Source organism: Neoarius graeffei, chromosome 6, assembly GCF_027579695.1.
Source record: "Neoarius graeffei isolate fNeoGra1 chromosome 6, fNeoGra1.pri, whole genome shotgun sequence".
Taxonomy (NCBI): Eukaryota; Metazoa; Chordata; class Actinopteri; order Siluriformes; family Ariidae; genus Neoarius; species Neoarius graeffei.
The window spans coordinates 6,152,971-6,168,954 of record NC_083574.1 but is presented as its reverse complement, the minus strand read 5'-3'; the positions used below and the strand labels follow the sequence as shown (position 1 = coordinate 6,168,954).

General features: G+C 40.9%; 1 protein-coding gene across 1 annotated transcript; it reads left to right on the top strand.

The window, feature by feature from the left end:
* Window positions 1-78: 78 nt before the first annotated feature.
* emc8 (ER membrane protein complex subunit 8) lies at window positions 79-15,452 on the top strand. The gene is made up of 5 exons (XM_060923226.1): window positions 79-668; window positions 6,231-6,307; window positions 6,629-6,698; window positions 10,985-11,079; window positions 14,877-15,452. Exons 1-5 carry the CDS (start codon window positions 453-455, stop codon window positions 15,034-15,036), a joined length of 618 nt encoding a protein of 205 aa, XP_060779209.1. The 5' UTR covers window positions 79-452; the 3' UTR covers window positions 15,037-15,452.
* Window positions 15,453-15,984: the final 532 nt, after the last annotated feature.

Genomic DNA, 15,984 nt, shown 5'->3' with positions numbered 1-15,984 from the left:
TCAAAGTGAAAGTCGAGTACAAATTCTCAGCCAATCAAAGTGAAAGTCGAGTAATTTGTTGAATATGGGTGGGTTATAGGAAGGGGGGGAAAAAACCTCCAAGCAGCAGCCGTTTGAGCCAGTTTATGATTCGGAAAGCAGGTTTTTGTGATTTTATTTTATTTCATATAGAAACAAAATTGTTTGATTGATACGAAATCGTTTAGGGAGCACTTTAGAGAAAACATAAGAGTTATAGAATACGGATTGGAAGTAGGAATGAATTTGGAAAGATAAGGGAGAAATAAGTTAGCTAGCGAGCTAATAGGCGAACTTGTGCGTTTCTGTGAGAGCCGTCGCCTCAGGCGGTTGGTTGGTTAAAGAGCCTCAGCTCGGTCATTAGAGCAGCTCTGGGTTTTCACACACTCCAGTTTACTATATATGCCAAACGTTTGGGTTTTTACAAAGCGGAGATGCCGATAAAACTGACCACTCAGGCGTACTGTAAGATGTTACTCCACGCGGCTAAGTATCCTCAGTGCGCCGTCAACGGACTGCTGGTGGCTGAGAGACACAAGGAGAAGAAGAAAGAGAGCCAGGCCGGGCTGTGGGTCCTGTGTGTGGACTGTGTACCTCTGTTTCACGGCTCTTTAGCTCTGGCACCCATGCTTGAAGTGGCCCTGTCTCTGGTAAGGAGGATCTTGTACAGTATTCATAATTATTCAATCAAACCAAAGCCATGCTTTATGGAAATAATAATAATAATGATGATGCAACAGGGGTGCACATACTTTTGCAACTAGAAACCCTTTGCTATGAGGGATGGATTTTTGCAGAACTGATTTCTTCCTGACCCAGACTGTCAGGGTCTCAGTATGGAGTACCATCAGTACCATCAATACACCATTTTATCATCATCATCTTGTACCAGTTTATAATCCTACTAGAGTGGTGGCTACAGTTATTGACGCCTTTGTCCACGGTTATCGACACTGTTCCACAATTATCGACAGCTTTGTCCAGTTATCAACACTGTTCCACAGTTATCGACACCTTTGCCCACAGTTATCGACACCTTTGCCCACAGTTATCGACACCTTTGCCCACAGTTATCGACAGCTTTGTCCACAGTTATCGACACTGTTCCGCAATTATCGACACCTTTGTCCACAGTTATCGACACTGTTCCACAATTATCGACAGCTTTGTCCAGTTATCGACAGTGTTCCACAATTATCGACACTGTTCCGCAATTATCGAAAGCTTGGTCCACAGTTATCAACACTGTTCCACAATTATTGACACCTTTGCCCACAGTTATCAACAGCTTTGCCCACAGTTATCAACACTGTTCCACAATTATCGACAGCTTTGTCCACAGTTATGGACACTGTTCCACAATTATCGAAAGCTTGGTCCACAGTTATCAACACTGTTCCACAATTATTGACACCTTTGCCCACAGTTATCGACAGCTTTGCCCACAGTTATCGACACTGTTCCACAATTATCGACAGCTTTGCCCACAGTTATCAACAGCTTTGCCCACAGTTATCAACACTGTTCCACAATTATCGACAGCTTTGTCCACAGTTATGGACACTGTTCCACAATTATCGAAAGCTTGGTCCACAGTTATCAACACTGTTCCACAATTATTGACACCTTTGCCCACAGTTATCGACAGCTTTGCCCACAGTTATCGACACTGTTCCACAATTATCGACAGCTTTGTCCACAATTATCGACACCTTTGCCCACAGTTATCGACACTGTTCCACAATTATCGACAGCTTGGTCCACAGTTATCGACAGCTTGGTCCACAGTTATCAACACTGTTCCACAATTATCGACAGCTTGGTCCACAGTTATCAACACTGTTCCACAATTATTGACACCTTTGCCCACAGTTATCGACAGCTTTGCCCACAGTTATCGACACTGTTCCACAATTATCGACAGCTTTGTCCACAATTATCGGCACCTTTGCCCACAGTTATCGACACTGTTCCACAATTATCGACAGCTTTGTCCACGGCTATCGACACTGTTCCACAATTATCGACAGCTTTGTCCACGGTTATCGACACTGTTCCACAATTATCGACAGCTTTGTTCACGGTTATCGACACTGTTCCACAATTATCGACAGCTTTGTCCACGGTTATCGACACTGTTCCACAATTATCGACAGCTTTGTCCACGGTTATCGACACTGTTCCACAATTATCGACAGCTTTGTCCACGGTTATCGACACTGTTCCACAATTATCGACAGCTTTGTCCACGGTTATCGACACTGTTCCACAATTATCGACAGCTTTGTCCACGGTTATCGACACTGTTCCACAATTATCGACAGCTTTGTCCACGGTTATCGACACTGTTCCACAATTATCGACAGATTTGTCCACGGTTATCGACACTGTTCCACAATTATCGACAGCTTTGTCCACGGTTATCGACACTGTTCCACAATTATCGACAGCTTTGTCCACGGTTATCGACACTGTTCCACAATTATCGACAGCTTTGCCCACGGTTATCGACACTGTTCCACAATTATCAACACTGTTCCACAGTTATCGGCAGCTTTGCCCACAGTTATCGGCAGCTTTGCCCACAGTTATCGGCAGCTTTGCCCACAGTTATCGACACTGTTCCGCAATTATCGACAGCTTTGCCCACGGTTATCAACACTGTTCCACAATTATCGGCACCTGTGCCCACAGTTATCGGCACTGTTCCACAGTTATCGACAGCTTTGTCCACGGTTATCGCCATCCAGATGATTATTTATTTAAAAAAATAAATAATTAATAATTGGTATGTGGTATTAAGTTAACAATGAGGAAGTAATTCTAATGTTTGTAACCAAATGAACTGATAATGTTTAACCTGCGTCAGAAGATCTTTTTGTTCCACTTTCTACCCACTTTCAAAGTATTTTTGTAGATCACATTTTATTTATCATTCGTTGTTTTGTATTAATTTTCTAGTTTTGTAGTTTACCAATAAACGACAACAGGGAATTGAGATTGTAACCCCATGAAAATCCAGGTCAAAAGTCGCATGTCATTCCTCGAGCCAAAATATAAAATGTCTACTGATATTGTAATATGTGGTAGATATTTACAACAAACTGCAACAAATATATATTTTCTGAATGTCATAGAAAGATCTAAATATTTCAAGCATGTAATTTTTTAAAAATATGCTTGGAACTTTAATTCTAATTCTATTTATTGCAATCTGATTCCAAATCCTCTATAAACATTCCATTCTGTTATGAATCAATCAAGTACTTCATCGACTTCAACAATGCTACACAAAGATCGATCCAGAATCGTTGCAAATGTCCCTTAATTCCACAGGGTGTCGATAATGGTGATCACTTTCACCACCATTATCTGCACTTCACGTGACTTCTCAAACGCACGTTTAGATACAAAATGGCGACTGTCAAATGAAAGAGTAAGAAACAAAGTAGGTTTCAACAAAGAGATCATGAAATATCGGTGAATTTGATCAGTAAAAACATGTCCATGATCTTTCCACCACGCTTGCCTGCGATGATAACGTCCAGGTTTTCTGAAAAATTGCTAATCGTGCTGAAAAAAAAAATCCATCTCAGGTCACGAGCTGTCATCAGACAAGAAGATCAAAGGGCGAGGCGGGTCTTCCGGTTGATTAATTAACCAATAATAACTGTTGTAACTGCAACTCAGCTTTGTACAATTGTTTTTTTATTGGTAAATCTGAAAAGGTGTCTGATTAATTGTAGCCACCGCTCGACTGTATCTTTATCCCTGTGGGTACTAAGGTACTTCCTTTTTTACAGCTGGTGATGGAAACATTTGTGGAATTTTTTTTTTTAGATTATTTGTTTTAAAACATGATCTTTGTAACACCATCCACAAACTTGCTTTTTCCACTGGCAGCTTCGTTCCAAAAATAGCCAGAACTATTAGTGGCAGTCATGGGTGGGCACAGTGGCGTGCAGTGGTTCTCACGGTCGCCTCACGGCAAGAAGGTTCCAGGTTCAAACCTCACCCCTGACAGGGGCTTTTCTCTGTGGAGTTTGCATGTTCTCCCCGTGTCTGCATGGGTTTCCTCCAGTTTCCTCCCACAGTCCAAAGACATGCAGATTAGGTAAAAATACCCAGCCACTGATGTTCCACAAAACAGTGTGTGCTTAGTTCCGGTGTTCTGATAAACTGTCCTACATGTCAATGCGTCCTACAAAGCCCCACTGCGCATCCGCAGAGCACAAAACGTCATTTCTTGGCATTTGAACAGATTTTTGTCCTACATCAGCTGTGCTATAAACTAGGGATGGCGAAAACTAAAAAAAAATCTTGACCGACCACCGAGCCTCATTAGTCGGTTAACCTAGGAGTTTAAACAGGGATGCAAACGGCGCGCCTTTTTCACGGCTCGTGCAGATCCGATTTTTTTGGGGGGGGGGCGTTGGAGTGTCTGAATAATTTAATCAGAGTAAATTCTGTATTAAAATTACTACATAAACAAAAGCCGTTACAGTCCATGAAAAAGCCGTGAAAAAGTCGGCATCTGCGCCTTTAGTTTGTGTGGAGAGATATGATCTGCAATAACATGCATTGTTGGCTACAGACCGAAACATACTTTCAGAATGCACTGGCCAAGGCAGGACTAAACTCGATGTGCCTTCTAATAATAATAATAATAATAAAAACAGAATAGTAATTTGTAAGCTAAAAACCCTGTGTCTACACTTTTTCTTTCGCCGAGTGGCAGCCAGTGTTGCCAGATATTGCTGACGTTTTCCAGCCCAAAATATGTTCAAAACCCGCCAAAATCCACTTAAAACCGCCCAATCTGGCAACACTGGGGCAGCTGTGTTCAACTGGGGCGGGACATGACTGAATGGGTGCTTCTGATTTGTCAGCTGTCTTTAACTGGGGCGGGACATGACTGAATGGGTGTTTCTGATTTGTCAGCTGTCTTTAACTGGGGCGGGACATGACTGAATGGGTGTTTCTGATTTGTCAGCTGTCGTCCTTACACCGCATGGCATGCCCCAAGCGTTTACAAACACAGAATTCCAGGTTCTCCGCTCCAAAATCGGCAGCTTCAAAACGATTGATTTTTTTTTTTTTTGTCACCGACAACCAAAAAAAATTTAACCGGTTAACGTTGATTCGGTCAACCACCGGTCAAACGGTCAACGGTTAACATCCCTACTATAAACGGTGCAGAATAAACGGTGCAGGTTAACGGCATGCATTCAGTCTTTACTACTTAATCTGACATAATGCTGATTTCTAACCATTGCGTGAGTCTTGCAATACATCTGAAATATCTCCCCTTCACGATCTTCCACCAAAGCGCTTCAACTTCTGACCTATCCGATCAGCTGTTGTAGTTTGAATAGTCAGAACGTCCTACTTACAGTAGAAGCATATTCTGACGTGGTCATATGAGTTGTCAGAACGTCCTGCGGCGTCATTTGAATTGTAAGAACGTCCTACACTCATTTTAATAGAGCAAATGGTACTTGTGAATAGTGACAAAAAAAACTATTAATTCTACATATTCTGACAGGGTCAATTGAAGAGTCAGAGCGTCCTAGATTCATATGAATGTAAAAGCATATTCTGACGGAGTCGTTTGAATTGTCAGGACGTCCTACATTCATATGAATTCTGACAGGGTTGGTGGACGTTGTATCAGTGTAGAAGCATGTTCTTTGCAGAGGGAAAAACCGTGAACTATGACTAAAAGTTAAAGTTGAATCACACTGTAGGATTTCCTGCAGTGTAGGACTGCTCGACAGACATGTCTGACATCCCCTCCTACCATAGGACGCTTCGCGGATGTAGGACCGTTTATCAGAACACCGGTCCAGAGTCCGGATAGATTGGCGAGGGTCACATCAGGACAGGAAGGGCATCCAGTGTAAAACCTATTCAGAACAGACCCATTGTGTCAACCCTTAACTGGAGCAGCCGAAAGAGGATGATCAGTGACAGTCGTGCTAGTCAGGTGATCAGACAGTGACGCCCCTTAGATGTGATTTCTGATATTTTCATCAGCAGTGATTGAGACGACGCATGTGAAATGCATTTGTGGATGGAATTAATAATTTTTTTCGCCAAAAAGTCAACAGACGAAACCCACAGTGCACAAAAGGACTCACAGCAGAACCATACGTTTTCTGTCTTTGTTTGAATAGTTGAATTGAGTCGTATTTGTTTGTGTGTTTTTCCAGATTGATACATGGTGTAAAGAAAACAAATACGTCATCGCTGGTTATTATCAAGCCAACGAACGCATCAAGGATGCGAGGTAAAAAAAAAAATAATAATAATAAATTCCATGAACGAAAATATCATTCTTGAAAGTTTATCCATCTATCTGTCTAAGGTTTGTGAACGATTTATTAAATAATGCATCTCAAAGCATACTGTGAGGTAATTTATCACAATGTCAATATTATCCAGTTAAATCTCTAAACTCTAAGAAGCATGTCATGTTCTAGATCAGAAACCTCTTATTTTTGGTCATGCTTGTAAAATAACCTTAAATAATGTCTTTCCAAATGAAGAAACATAAATGAAAGCTGTCAGAGAGTCATGTGTGTTTTGTAAACGTTTTTCCCCTCCTCAGGCCGAGTCAGGTTGCTGAAAAGGTCGCTACGAGGATTTTAGAGAACTTCAGCGAAGCAGCGATGATCATTGTGAGTCATTTTAATTGTGTTAAAGGGAAACTCCGGGATTTTCTCAACCTCATTTTTCTTGACGCAAAGCTGCAAGGTTAAACAGGGTTCAGGTCCAAGCTTTGCTTTTAATTTAACAGTTGACTGATTAATCTATAACCTGGAAAAAGAAAAACATTTTTGTTGGGTGTGTAGCTGTGTGTAACAGGAATGTGCATGGTGGTGTGAAACACCTCGATGGTTTACGTTTATAGTGTGAGGTCTGAACCTGAGCGCCTTAGCTACGACATAGCTTTTTAACTCTCGTGTACAGCACTGTGTCATGCGTGCCTTCGGAAATAATGAAATTTAACATTTCTGATTATTATAAAAGGAGCAGTAAAGCAAGCAAAGTCAGTATTTGGTGAGGCTCTGACGTTTTTGGAAATGTAACGTTTTGTAGGCCTACCATAGTGCAGAGGTAATAAAATAAATATCATTAGAATAAATATGCAGGTGATTATAGGAAATCATGTGCTCTGATTGGTCGAGGGATTTGGACTATTTCTAATGATCACCTTGAGCGACTCGGCAAAATGGCTTCCAGTCGCTTCGTCACCGTAAGTGAGGAATAATTACAAATGATGAAACGCTGTTCCTAAAAGCACTAAAGATGCTACGAAGTTTGGTCTAAAACTGTTCAAAGGTAAGGTGGAGTTGTGATTCATTTTCTCGATTTCAAAACAAAGTATTTGATGTGACTCTGCGTAGATCAGTGACACAAGTCTGCGCCGCGCTTTTATTACATTTGCATGGCGCTTTTGAAGTTTGAAAAAATAATTTTTTTAATATGATGTAAAAAAAAATTTTAAACAATCACCTGTGTATTTGTACTAAAACGATTATCTGCCTCAGGCTCAGTGGAGATATATATATATATATATATATATATATATATATATATATATATATATATATATATATATATATGTGTGTGTGTTATTTACCAGCTGGGAGGTCCGTATGGTGAAATACCGTGACCGAGGTCTTGAAAGTACTGAGCGAGGCCCTCTGGGCCGAGGTCAGTATTCAAGGCTGAGGTCACGGTATTTCACCATACGGACCGACCTTAAGCTGGTAAATAATGTATTTATTTTTTTCTTTACCAAATTCTAACAGAAAACGAGAGCGCCTGAAAGGGAAAACCGAGCCGAGCCGCCATTTTGAATCCTCATTCACGGCTGTAATGCAAATTGCTTCCTCCTCGGTATACAAGTGCATTTCTGTGGCAGGAAAAAAACTACATTTTGCCGCCTATGTAGTCCCCTATTTATACAAATAGGAGTCATTCAGGATTCAGCCATGTTTTTGCTCGGCGTTAGCAAGTTAAAAGTTTTTAGCTTTCTCCTGAAATATTTTCTTTTATTTCTTCTTCCTCAGGGTAGTAAAACTCACTTTCGCTGTGAACGCTGTCGTTATCGCTATCCATGCTGTAAAATTAATGCTATTTTGAATCCTCATTCACGGCTGTAATGCCAATTGCTTCCTCCTCGGTATACAAGTGCACTTCCATGCCAGGAAAAAAACTACATTTTGCCACCTATGTAGTCCCCTATTTATACACATAGGAGTCATTCAGGATTCAGCCATGTTTTTGCTCGGCGTTAGCAAGTTACAGGTTTAGCTTTCTCCTGAAATGTTTTCTTTTATTTCGTCTTCCTCAGGGTAGTAAAACTCGCTTTCGCTGCTTTGTCTGCTCCGGTTTCCCCCACAGTCCAAAGACATGCAGGTTAGGTTAACTGGTGACTCTAAATTGAGCGTAGGTGTGAATGTGAGTGTGAATGGTTGTCTGTGTCTATGTGTCAGCCCTGTGATGACCTGACGACTTGTCCAGGGTGTACCCCGCCTTTCGCCCGTAGTCAGCTGGGATAGGCTCCAGCTTGCCTGCGACCCTGTAGAACAGGATAAAGCGGCTACAGATAATGAGATGAGAAAATGTATAAGATTTTTGATCATCTTTTAAATACATTTTATTAAAAAAAGATAAATGTTGACAAAAATGCTACTATGTTTGTTGTTGTGAACGAGCGAGTCACCAGAGGTCCGTAACCGGGGTCCGTACCATAGGATACAAGACCCGCTCGCCAGCCAATCAGAGCACAGGATTTGATGGAAACTGGACCGCGAAGAAAATAATAACTACTTATTATTAACCGAGCGCGAGGTCTTTACAGGAAAATATCAGACAGCGGTCTTGACAGGACAAAAAGACCTCATTCTGATATTTTTCCATCAAGACCAAGCAAGTGAGGTTAATAAGGAGTTTATTATATAGCTTTTTTATTTCTGAGATTAAAATAGATTGTGACGTTGCTTTCAATCAGTCATGTCATATGTGTAACGTAGTTGAGTCACGCATGCAGAATAAACGGCTAGCGGTTTCAAAACTACATTTCTGTTAGCGGTTTCTGATGCTCTTCGTTGCTCATTTCTTGAATAACTCGCTGACACTTGTTTGTCTTTCGGCCGTTTTTGATTCTGTTTTGATTTCCGATTCAGCTTTTTTTTTTTTTTGTCATTTTGTTTGCGTTTTGCAACGTTGAAAGCTGGCGCCTTGGAAGGAAAGTCTGTAATTGCTTACAGGCGTTACGGGAAAATTCTGCCCACCAAGGAACCAATCGGAGTGCGCGATTTTATCAGAAGTAGCTTGTGCCATATTGTAAACCTTGAATAATTGTTAAATAACAATATCTCTAGTTAAACCCTTTGTAGAGTACTGCAACAATCCTGATACACAAACATATCGAGAGGAAATAAAGTCATCAGCCGCACTCCAATAATACGTTTTAGGTGCAGCATGAGGAAAGAATGTCTCGTCTCATCTCATCAGATCTCCATCTCCTCTCCTCAGAGACCTCGAGCAACAGCATGTTCACTTGTGACATGACATGCTACAGTAGAAACGTTCGTTTTTAGAAGACCATAACAATCATATACTGGGTCGTTTCTCTAAATCTGTATTATATATCAAACCAAACTCGGTCTGTTATTTTAGTCTGCTCAGTTCGGTTTTCAAGCTAAAACACAGGATTGGATGGAACGTTGGCGCTTTGACTCTCACTGTGAGCTCGATAATCATTTTATCATCCATCCTTCACTGTAACTGCGTCTGACGCACAGATACGACTGGAATTTCAGCGTTCTGAAAAAAGAACGAGCGTTTACTCAAAACTCTCACCGTCATCTGTTCTACTTCCTCCTTCATTTTTGCCAGTTAAAGTGCATCACGTGACTACAGGATGTAACACGCATTGAGAATTTGAGAATCATATTGTGGATGAGATGAGAATGTGAGAGAGTCTTACTGAAACTGTTCTGAAGTTCTTAAGGCCCGGTCCCACAATAACTATAACTATAAATAAATGGGTCCGCTGCAGTTTATATGTTCGGTGCTCACACCAGACCGATAACGATCCCTATAGCCCAGGCCTGGGTTTATTCCTATCACTGAGATCGCTTCTGGAGCGATTTTTCCAGGCCTGGACCTGATCCGATAAAACATCTGACCAATCAGGGAATTGGTCAGATTACACGTGACGTTATCTGAGCACGTCCTATTTTTCCTGGGTATCTTTGTACATCCTTGTTGCATCACGGAATACGGATTCACGGGAAAAAAAAAAATACAAAGCACGGATCTTTTATTCACGGTGATTATTTTCTGTGAAATAATATCAATAGTAAATTAAGAAAGTAAACATATAAATGCAGATAAGATGTATTTTAATTATGAACTTCAGTAGCCCAAACATTTAGTTGTTTTAGACTTTTTTTTTTTTTAAATCCATGATGCATCATCCGTATGAAATCAGTAACCAATCTGTAATATACTGAAACATCCATGACCAATCCGTAAATTATTAGCATCCGTATTACAATCCGTAACATGACGTCTTTTGTATTCATTTTTTGGGTCGTTTTGAAGTCCAGGCTGTACAGTATGACCCGGAATAATGTGCTACTACTTGGAAAAAGCTTCCATGACTATTCCTAAGTTGCATGCGTTTATTTCCCTGAGTGTCCGGACCAAGCGACGTTTTAGTCAGGGATTATGGTGGTGGTGTTTCTGCTCCAGACTGGAACTAAATCCAGCTATAGATTGGAGTTATAGTTACTGGTGTTGTTGGAGCGGGCCCTGACAGTTTTGTACTGATTCATTGACACAGATGTGGTTGAAAAACCTTGGATGTATATTATCTCTTCTAGATCTAATACAGATGTGAGTAAAATGTGGGTCACTGATCCTCCTGCTGTGTTTACTCTCTCAGGTGGACAACAGCAAGTTTACCATGGGATGCTCTATACCAGCTCTTTCCATCTACGATCATTCGGACAATAAGTGGAAGTGCAGAGATGCGAGCATGTGAGTGGCGTTACTTAAAACCTCAAACATCACCGTGTGCCTGTGATTCCCTGATGGAAAAATCACATACAGCAAGCTCTTTTTCTTTTCTTTCTAACACGCAAGCTGAATCTGGAATGAATGCTACAGGTGTGTGTTTTTGAAAGCCCCGCCCCCTTTCCTCACTCTCGTACTGCTATTGACTTGCTTTCTGTCTTTAGACACTGAATCAGTGTCGGTATGTTTGATTTAGTGAACGTTAGGGCGTATACTAAGGTGCTTCATGTATACACGAGATTAAAAATCAACTAGTGAGACGGGCTGGCGAGTGTTTCAACCCCTGCTTTAGGTTAAACATGGTGCAGCATCCATCGTCCACAATTCAGTTAAATCGTATCTCCTCCGTCAGTTCTCCATGGATTTCCGTTCTGATTGTTTTGTGTGAAAGAACTCCTCACTCCGTACAAAACCCGGTCGTTGTTTTGTCAAATTTTTTGCTAACGAGTTCATAATTGGGCTAAATTAACAAATTTCCCAGGCCTTTCACGAGAATTGTATCTCCTCTCTGATTTCTCATCCGATTTCAGTTCCGATCGATGTTTTGGGTCGATCTTCCCATGAGGAACAATATGGAATCAATTTTGTGCCAAAATGTTCATACAATACTTTTGAAATATCAAACAAAAACGACAAATCAAAATACAAAAAAAAAGTCAATTTTTTTTAGACTGGCAAACAAATTATTCATGTAATCGTGCAAAATATCAGTCTATTACTCTTCAGAAACCTTTTATTTTTGTTCCGCGTCTTTCTCAGTTTTGTTTGACGTAATTTATTTTGGTTGCGATTCCAGCTTTCTCGTTTGCGCTCCCTGACTTTTTGCTTGCAGTTTTGGCACAAACTTCACGTGTGGGTGGGCTGTCCAGGAATGCATTCCCATTGGCTAACTTGTGTTTGACTGACAGCTATGCTCAGCCATTCCCCCGGAGGCTGTTGCGCCCATTTCCTACTTGGGTTTTGTACTACTGCAACACATACAACACATTTGTCCCGTACTTACACTTTGTTGAATTAATTCAATATCATAGTCGCCACTGAAGTCCACTCGATCCTTGTTTACCGTCAATGGATCGGTCACTCGTCAAACAGTCCGCCAGAATCCGAGTAGGGAATGGCTGAGCGTAGCTGTCAATCAAACACAAGTTAGCCAATGGGAATGCATTCCTGGACAGCCCACCCACACGTGAAGTTTGTGCCAAAACTGCAAGCAAAAAGTCAGGGAGCGCAAACGAGAAAGCTGGAATCGCAACCAAAATAAATTACGTCAAACAAAACTGAGAAAGACGCGGAACAAAAATAAAAGGTTTCTGAAGAGTAATGGAGCACTTGAATGTGACGTCACAGCCGATCCAGATTGTGACAGACGCCATCTTGTCGGTCAAACGCCATATTTCCACCTTCTACTTCTGGTTCTACTTCTACCTTTTCTTCTGGAAAACCCTACTATATACAATTCTACTACAACGGCTGCGGCTACAAGCTCTCCCTACCTGTGCACGTTTTTTATGTTTTTTGTGTGTGTTTTTGCGTGTTGTTCGTCTGTATCAGACTTCAATATCCACTACAACTGTATGGACTTGCTGGACATTGGTTTCTGGCAGAAAATGACGGTTTGTAGCGATTTCCATCGCATGCACAACATTCCGGATGAGATAGCGAGACCAGCGGGGTTTTTGTTATCATACACCTCTAGGTTAAAAAAAAAAACCGGTGCTGCCTCATGACAGACAGGATAATGTTTGAGTTTAAAATTAGGGCTGGGAATCGATCCAGATTTCCCGGATCGATCCGATTCCGATTCATAAGGTCACGATCCGATTCGATATCGATTTACTTAGATATTGCTGGATTGTCACTTTAAAGTAAAAACTGTCCCTATGGAGCACTTGCATGTGACGTCACAGCCGATCCAGATTGTGACAGACGCCATCGTGTCGGTCAAACGCCATATTCCGCCTTCTACTTCTGGTTCTACTTCTGCTTTTACTTCTACCTTTTCTTCTGGAAAACCCTACTATATACAATTCTACTACAACGGCTGCGGCTACAAGCTCTCCCTACCTGTGCACGTTTTTTGTGTGTATTTTTGCGTGTTGTTCGTCTGTACCGGACTTCAATATCCACTACAACCGTATGGACTTACTGGACATTGGTTTCCAGCAGAAAATGACTGTTTGTAGCGATTTCCATCGCATGCACAACATTCCGGACGAGAAAAAAAAAAGCATTCCGGACGAGATAGCGAGACCAGCGGAGTCTCCGTGGATTGTTATCGGAAGCAAAGCGAAGGAGGCGGTGTCAGGAGAGGAAGCAAAAGCGAGGCTGCAGGCAGAGCCGGCCTGTTGACTAAGCTCAGAAAACAGCCACTCAAACCTCCACTGCTAAGCCTCTACCTCTCCAACGCCAGATCCATGGTAAACAAGACGGACGATTTGGAATTACAGCTGGAATTACCTTATTCTGTTCTATTCTGTAATCGGCTGGTCAGTGCTATACTCAATACTTAAGTGACTTACCCGTCCAATGACCCGTTCAGTGCTTCACCACTGAACAGCGAGGGAAAGTTAATGAGGTAATTATACACGTCTGGGTATTCCACCTCTGGCAGTTCAAAATCCACTGACACGGTCGTGAAAACTCCATCCGGTAAGCCATAAGGGTCACTAATCTGTAGGTCGTTTATTTTAAACATATATCTAGTTATCTGTTCATTAGAAAAATGAGCCGTGTAGTCCGTCGGTTGAAATTGATCCATTCTGTACACGAGTGCAGAAGTATTCAGCTGTGTTTTTTACCGACAAGATGGCGGCTGTTAACTTTCCGGTCACGTGACTGCAAGATCTCTATAGACTCATGTTTTGCACGATTACACGAATAATTTGTTTGCCAGTCTAAAAAAAATTGACTTTTGTATTTTGATTTGTCGTTTTTGTTTGATATTTCAAAAGTATTGTATGAACATTTTGGCACAAAATTGATTCCATAGAACAAAACCCGGTCGCTTCTTAGTTGATTTTCCTGTTGTAAACAAATTGTTTGTTTATTTTCAGTTAAATTGTATCTCCTCCCTCCTTCAGTTCTCAATGGATTACAGTTCTGATTATTTTATTTGAAAGAACTCGATGTTCTGTACAACACCTGGTCGTTGTATGATCAGTTTTTCCAACGAACTGCTAATTAGGTCACCTTAATGAGTTTTGGGGCTTCTCATTCGAATTGTATCTCCTCTCGCAGTTCTCATCCGATTCCAGTTCTGATCGATGTTTTGGGTCGAGCTTCCCTTGAGGAATAAAACTTGGTCGTTTGTTTGTTGATTTTTTTTTTCCCGTTAACTTTGTTTATTTTCAGTGAAATCATATCTCCTCCTTCAGTTCTGATTGTTTTATTTGAAAGAACTCGACCTTCTGTACAACACTTGGTCATTGTATTGTCAGTTTTTTTGCAAACAAATTAATCAGGTCAACTTGACACGTTTTCTTCTGATTAGAATCCTCTCTCGCTGATCATGCAAATTCAGTTCTGATTGATGTTTTGGGTCGATCTTCCCTCGGGGAACAAAATTTAGTCCTTTGTTGATGTTCCTGTTGTGAACAGTTTGTCGTGGAGGTCGGTCCTCTCTCACATCGTCACATTTCAGTTCTTTTTGGTCGTTCTGAGTGTTTTGATGGCAGGCCAGATGAGCTACTACGCCCTCGACGTTTTGGTTTTCCTATAACGGCATGTCTCGGAGCATTTTATTAAATTCCTTATCGTTACAGAGATTCATTCGAGGACTGGACAGAAGCCCAGAAGATCACATCAGCCTTGCTGGAGAGCAGATCCTACGAAAACCTCATAGACTTTGACAACCACCTGGACGACCTCAGGAACGACTGGACGAACCCCGAAATTAACAAATCAGTGCTGCATCTGTGCTGAACCCGTCATCCAGCGGGAGCCGTTTTACCCGATCAAGTCATCAACGCCAACATGGGTCGCGTTCTCGTTACCGTATTCTGATTCACACGTGGAGGGGAAAAAGCTCACGTGAAATTGTTTATTTCTGAAGCAGGACGTTAGTGCGTCACGTGCTGTGAGAGATTACGAGGAGCGTGAACTTTATCGAATGTCTTTATAGACCCACTAACACACAGCATTTCGTTTTGATTTATGGGTAAAAGTATGAACAGGTCACTGCACCATTACATGCTTGCTTTTTCGCATTTTGTGACAAATTACTTTATGAATCAGCACACACACACACACACACCTTACCAGCTTTACATACTCGCTAATGAAGTTTTCTACTGCTTGGATGTCCTGAAATCAATATTAAAATGTACCATTTTGAAGAATTGGATTGATTTCTTTGTTTATTAACTTTTTTTAAATTTATTTTAAGATCGTTACAAAATACAGCAGTACATTTTTAAAAAGTTGTTTGCATCCACCTCACAGAGACGGTTAATAATGGAATCCTTCAGAGATAATGTCAGTCTCCCACTTCATGACATGAACATGATTTAATATATTTCACTGTTTTAATTTGTGACACTAGGAAAAAAAATTAGTCTTAATATATAAACCACTTTTTAAGCTCTGTGTTTGGATTTAGTTCGTTAAGGCGCAGTTTGTGTTTTAAAAAAAAAAGTTAAAATAGTGCAGCAATATTCATGACTGATAGGAGCATTGTTTGTTTTAATTAATCTGAGATCATGGTGATTAAATTGAACTTTTGTAAAAAAAAAAAAAAAAGAAAACAGAATAAAATGTTTTTAAACAACAGTCTTTGGGTTTTTGTTTGTTTTTCTTCAAACAGGAAGGTGTGTGAGAGAGTGTTGGGGATGAGTGATGTCTGTAAAGCATGCCAGAGGGTTGATTTGGTGA

Excerpts from the sequence above, each read along its gene's own strand:
- emc8 (XM_060923226.1), top strand. The coding sequence starts at position 453 with ATGCCGATAAAACTGACCACTCAGGCGTACTGTAAGATGTTACTCCAC. Across the intron at positions 6,699-10,984 it reads GCGAAGCAGCGATGATCATT|GTGGACAACAGCAAGTTTAC; the intron begins GTGAGTCATTTT and ends TTACTCTCTCAG. Across the intron at positions 11,080-14,876 it reads AAGTGCAGAGATGCGAGCAT|AGATTCATTCGAGGACTGGA; the intron begins GTGAGTGGCGTT and ends TTATCGTTACAG.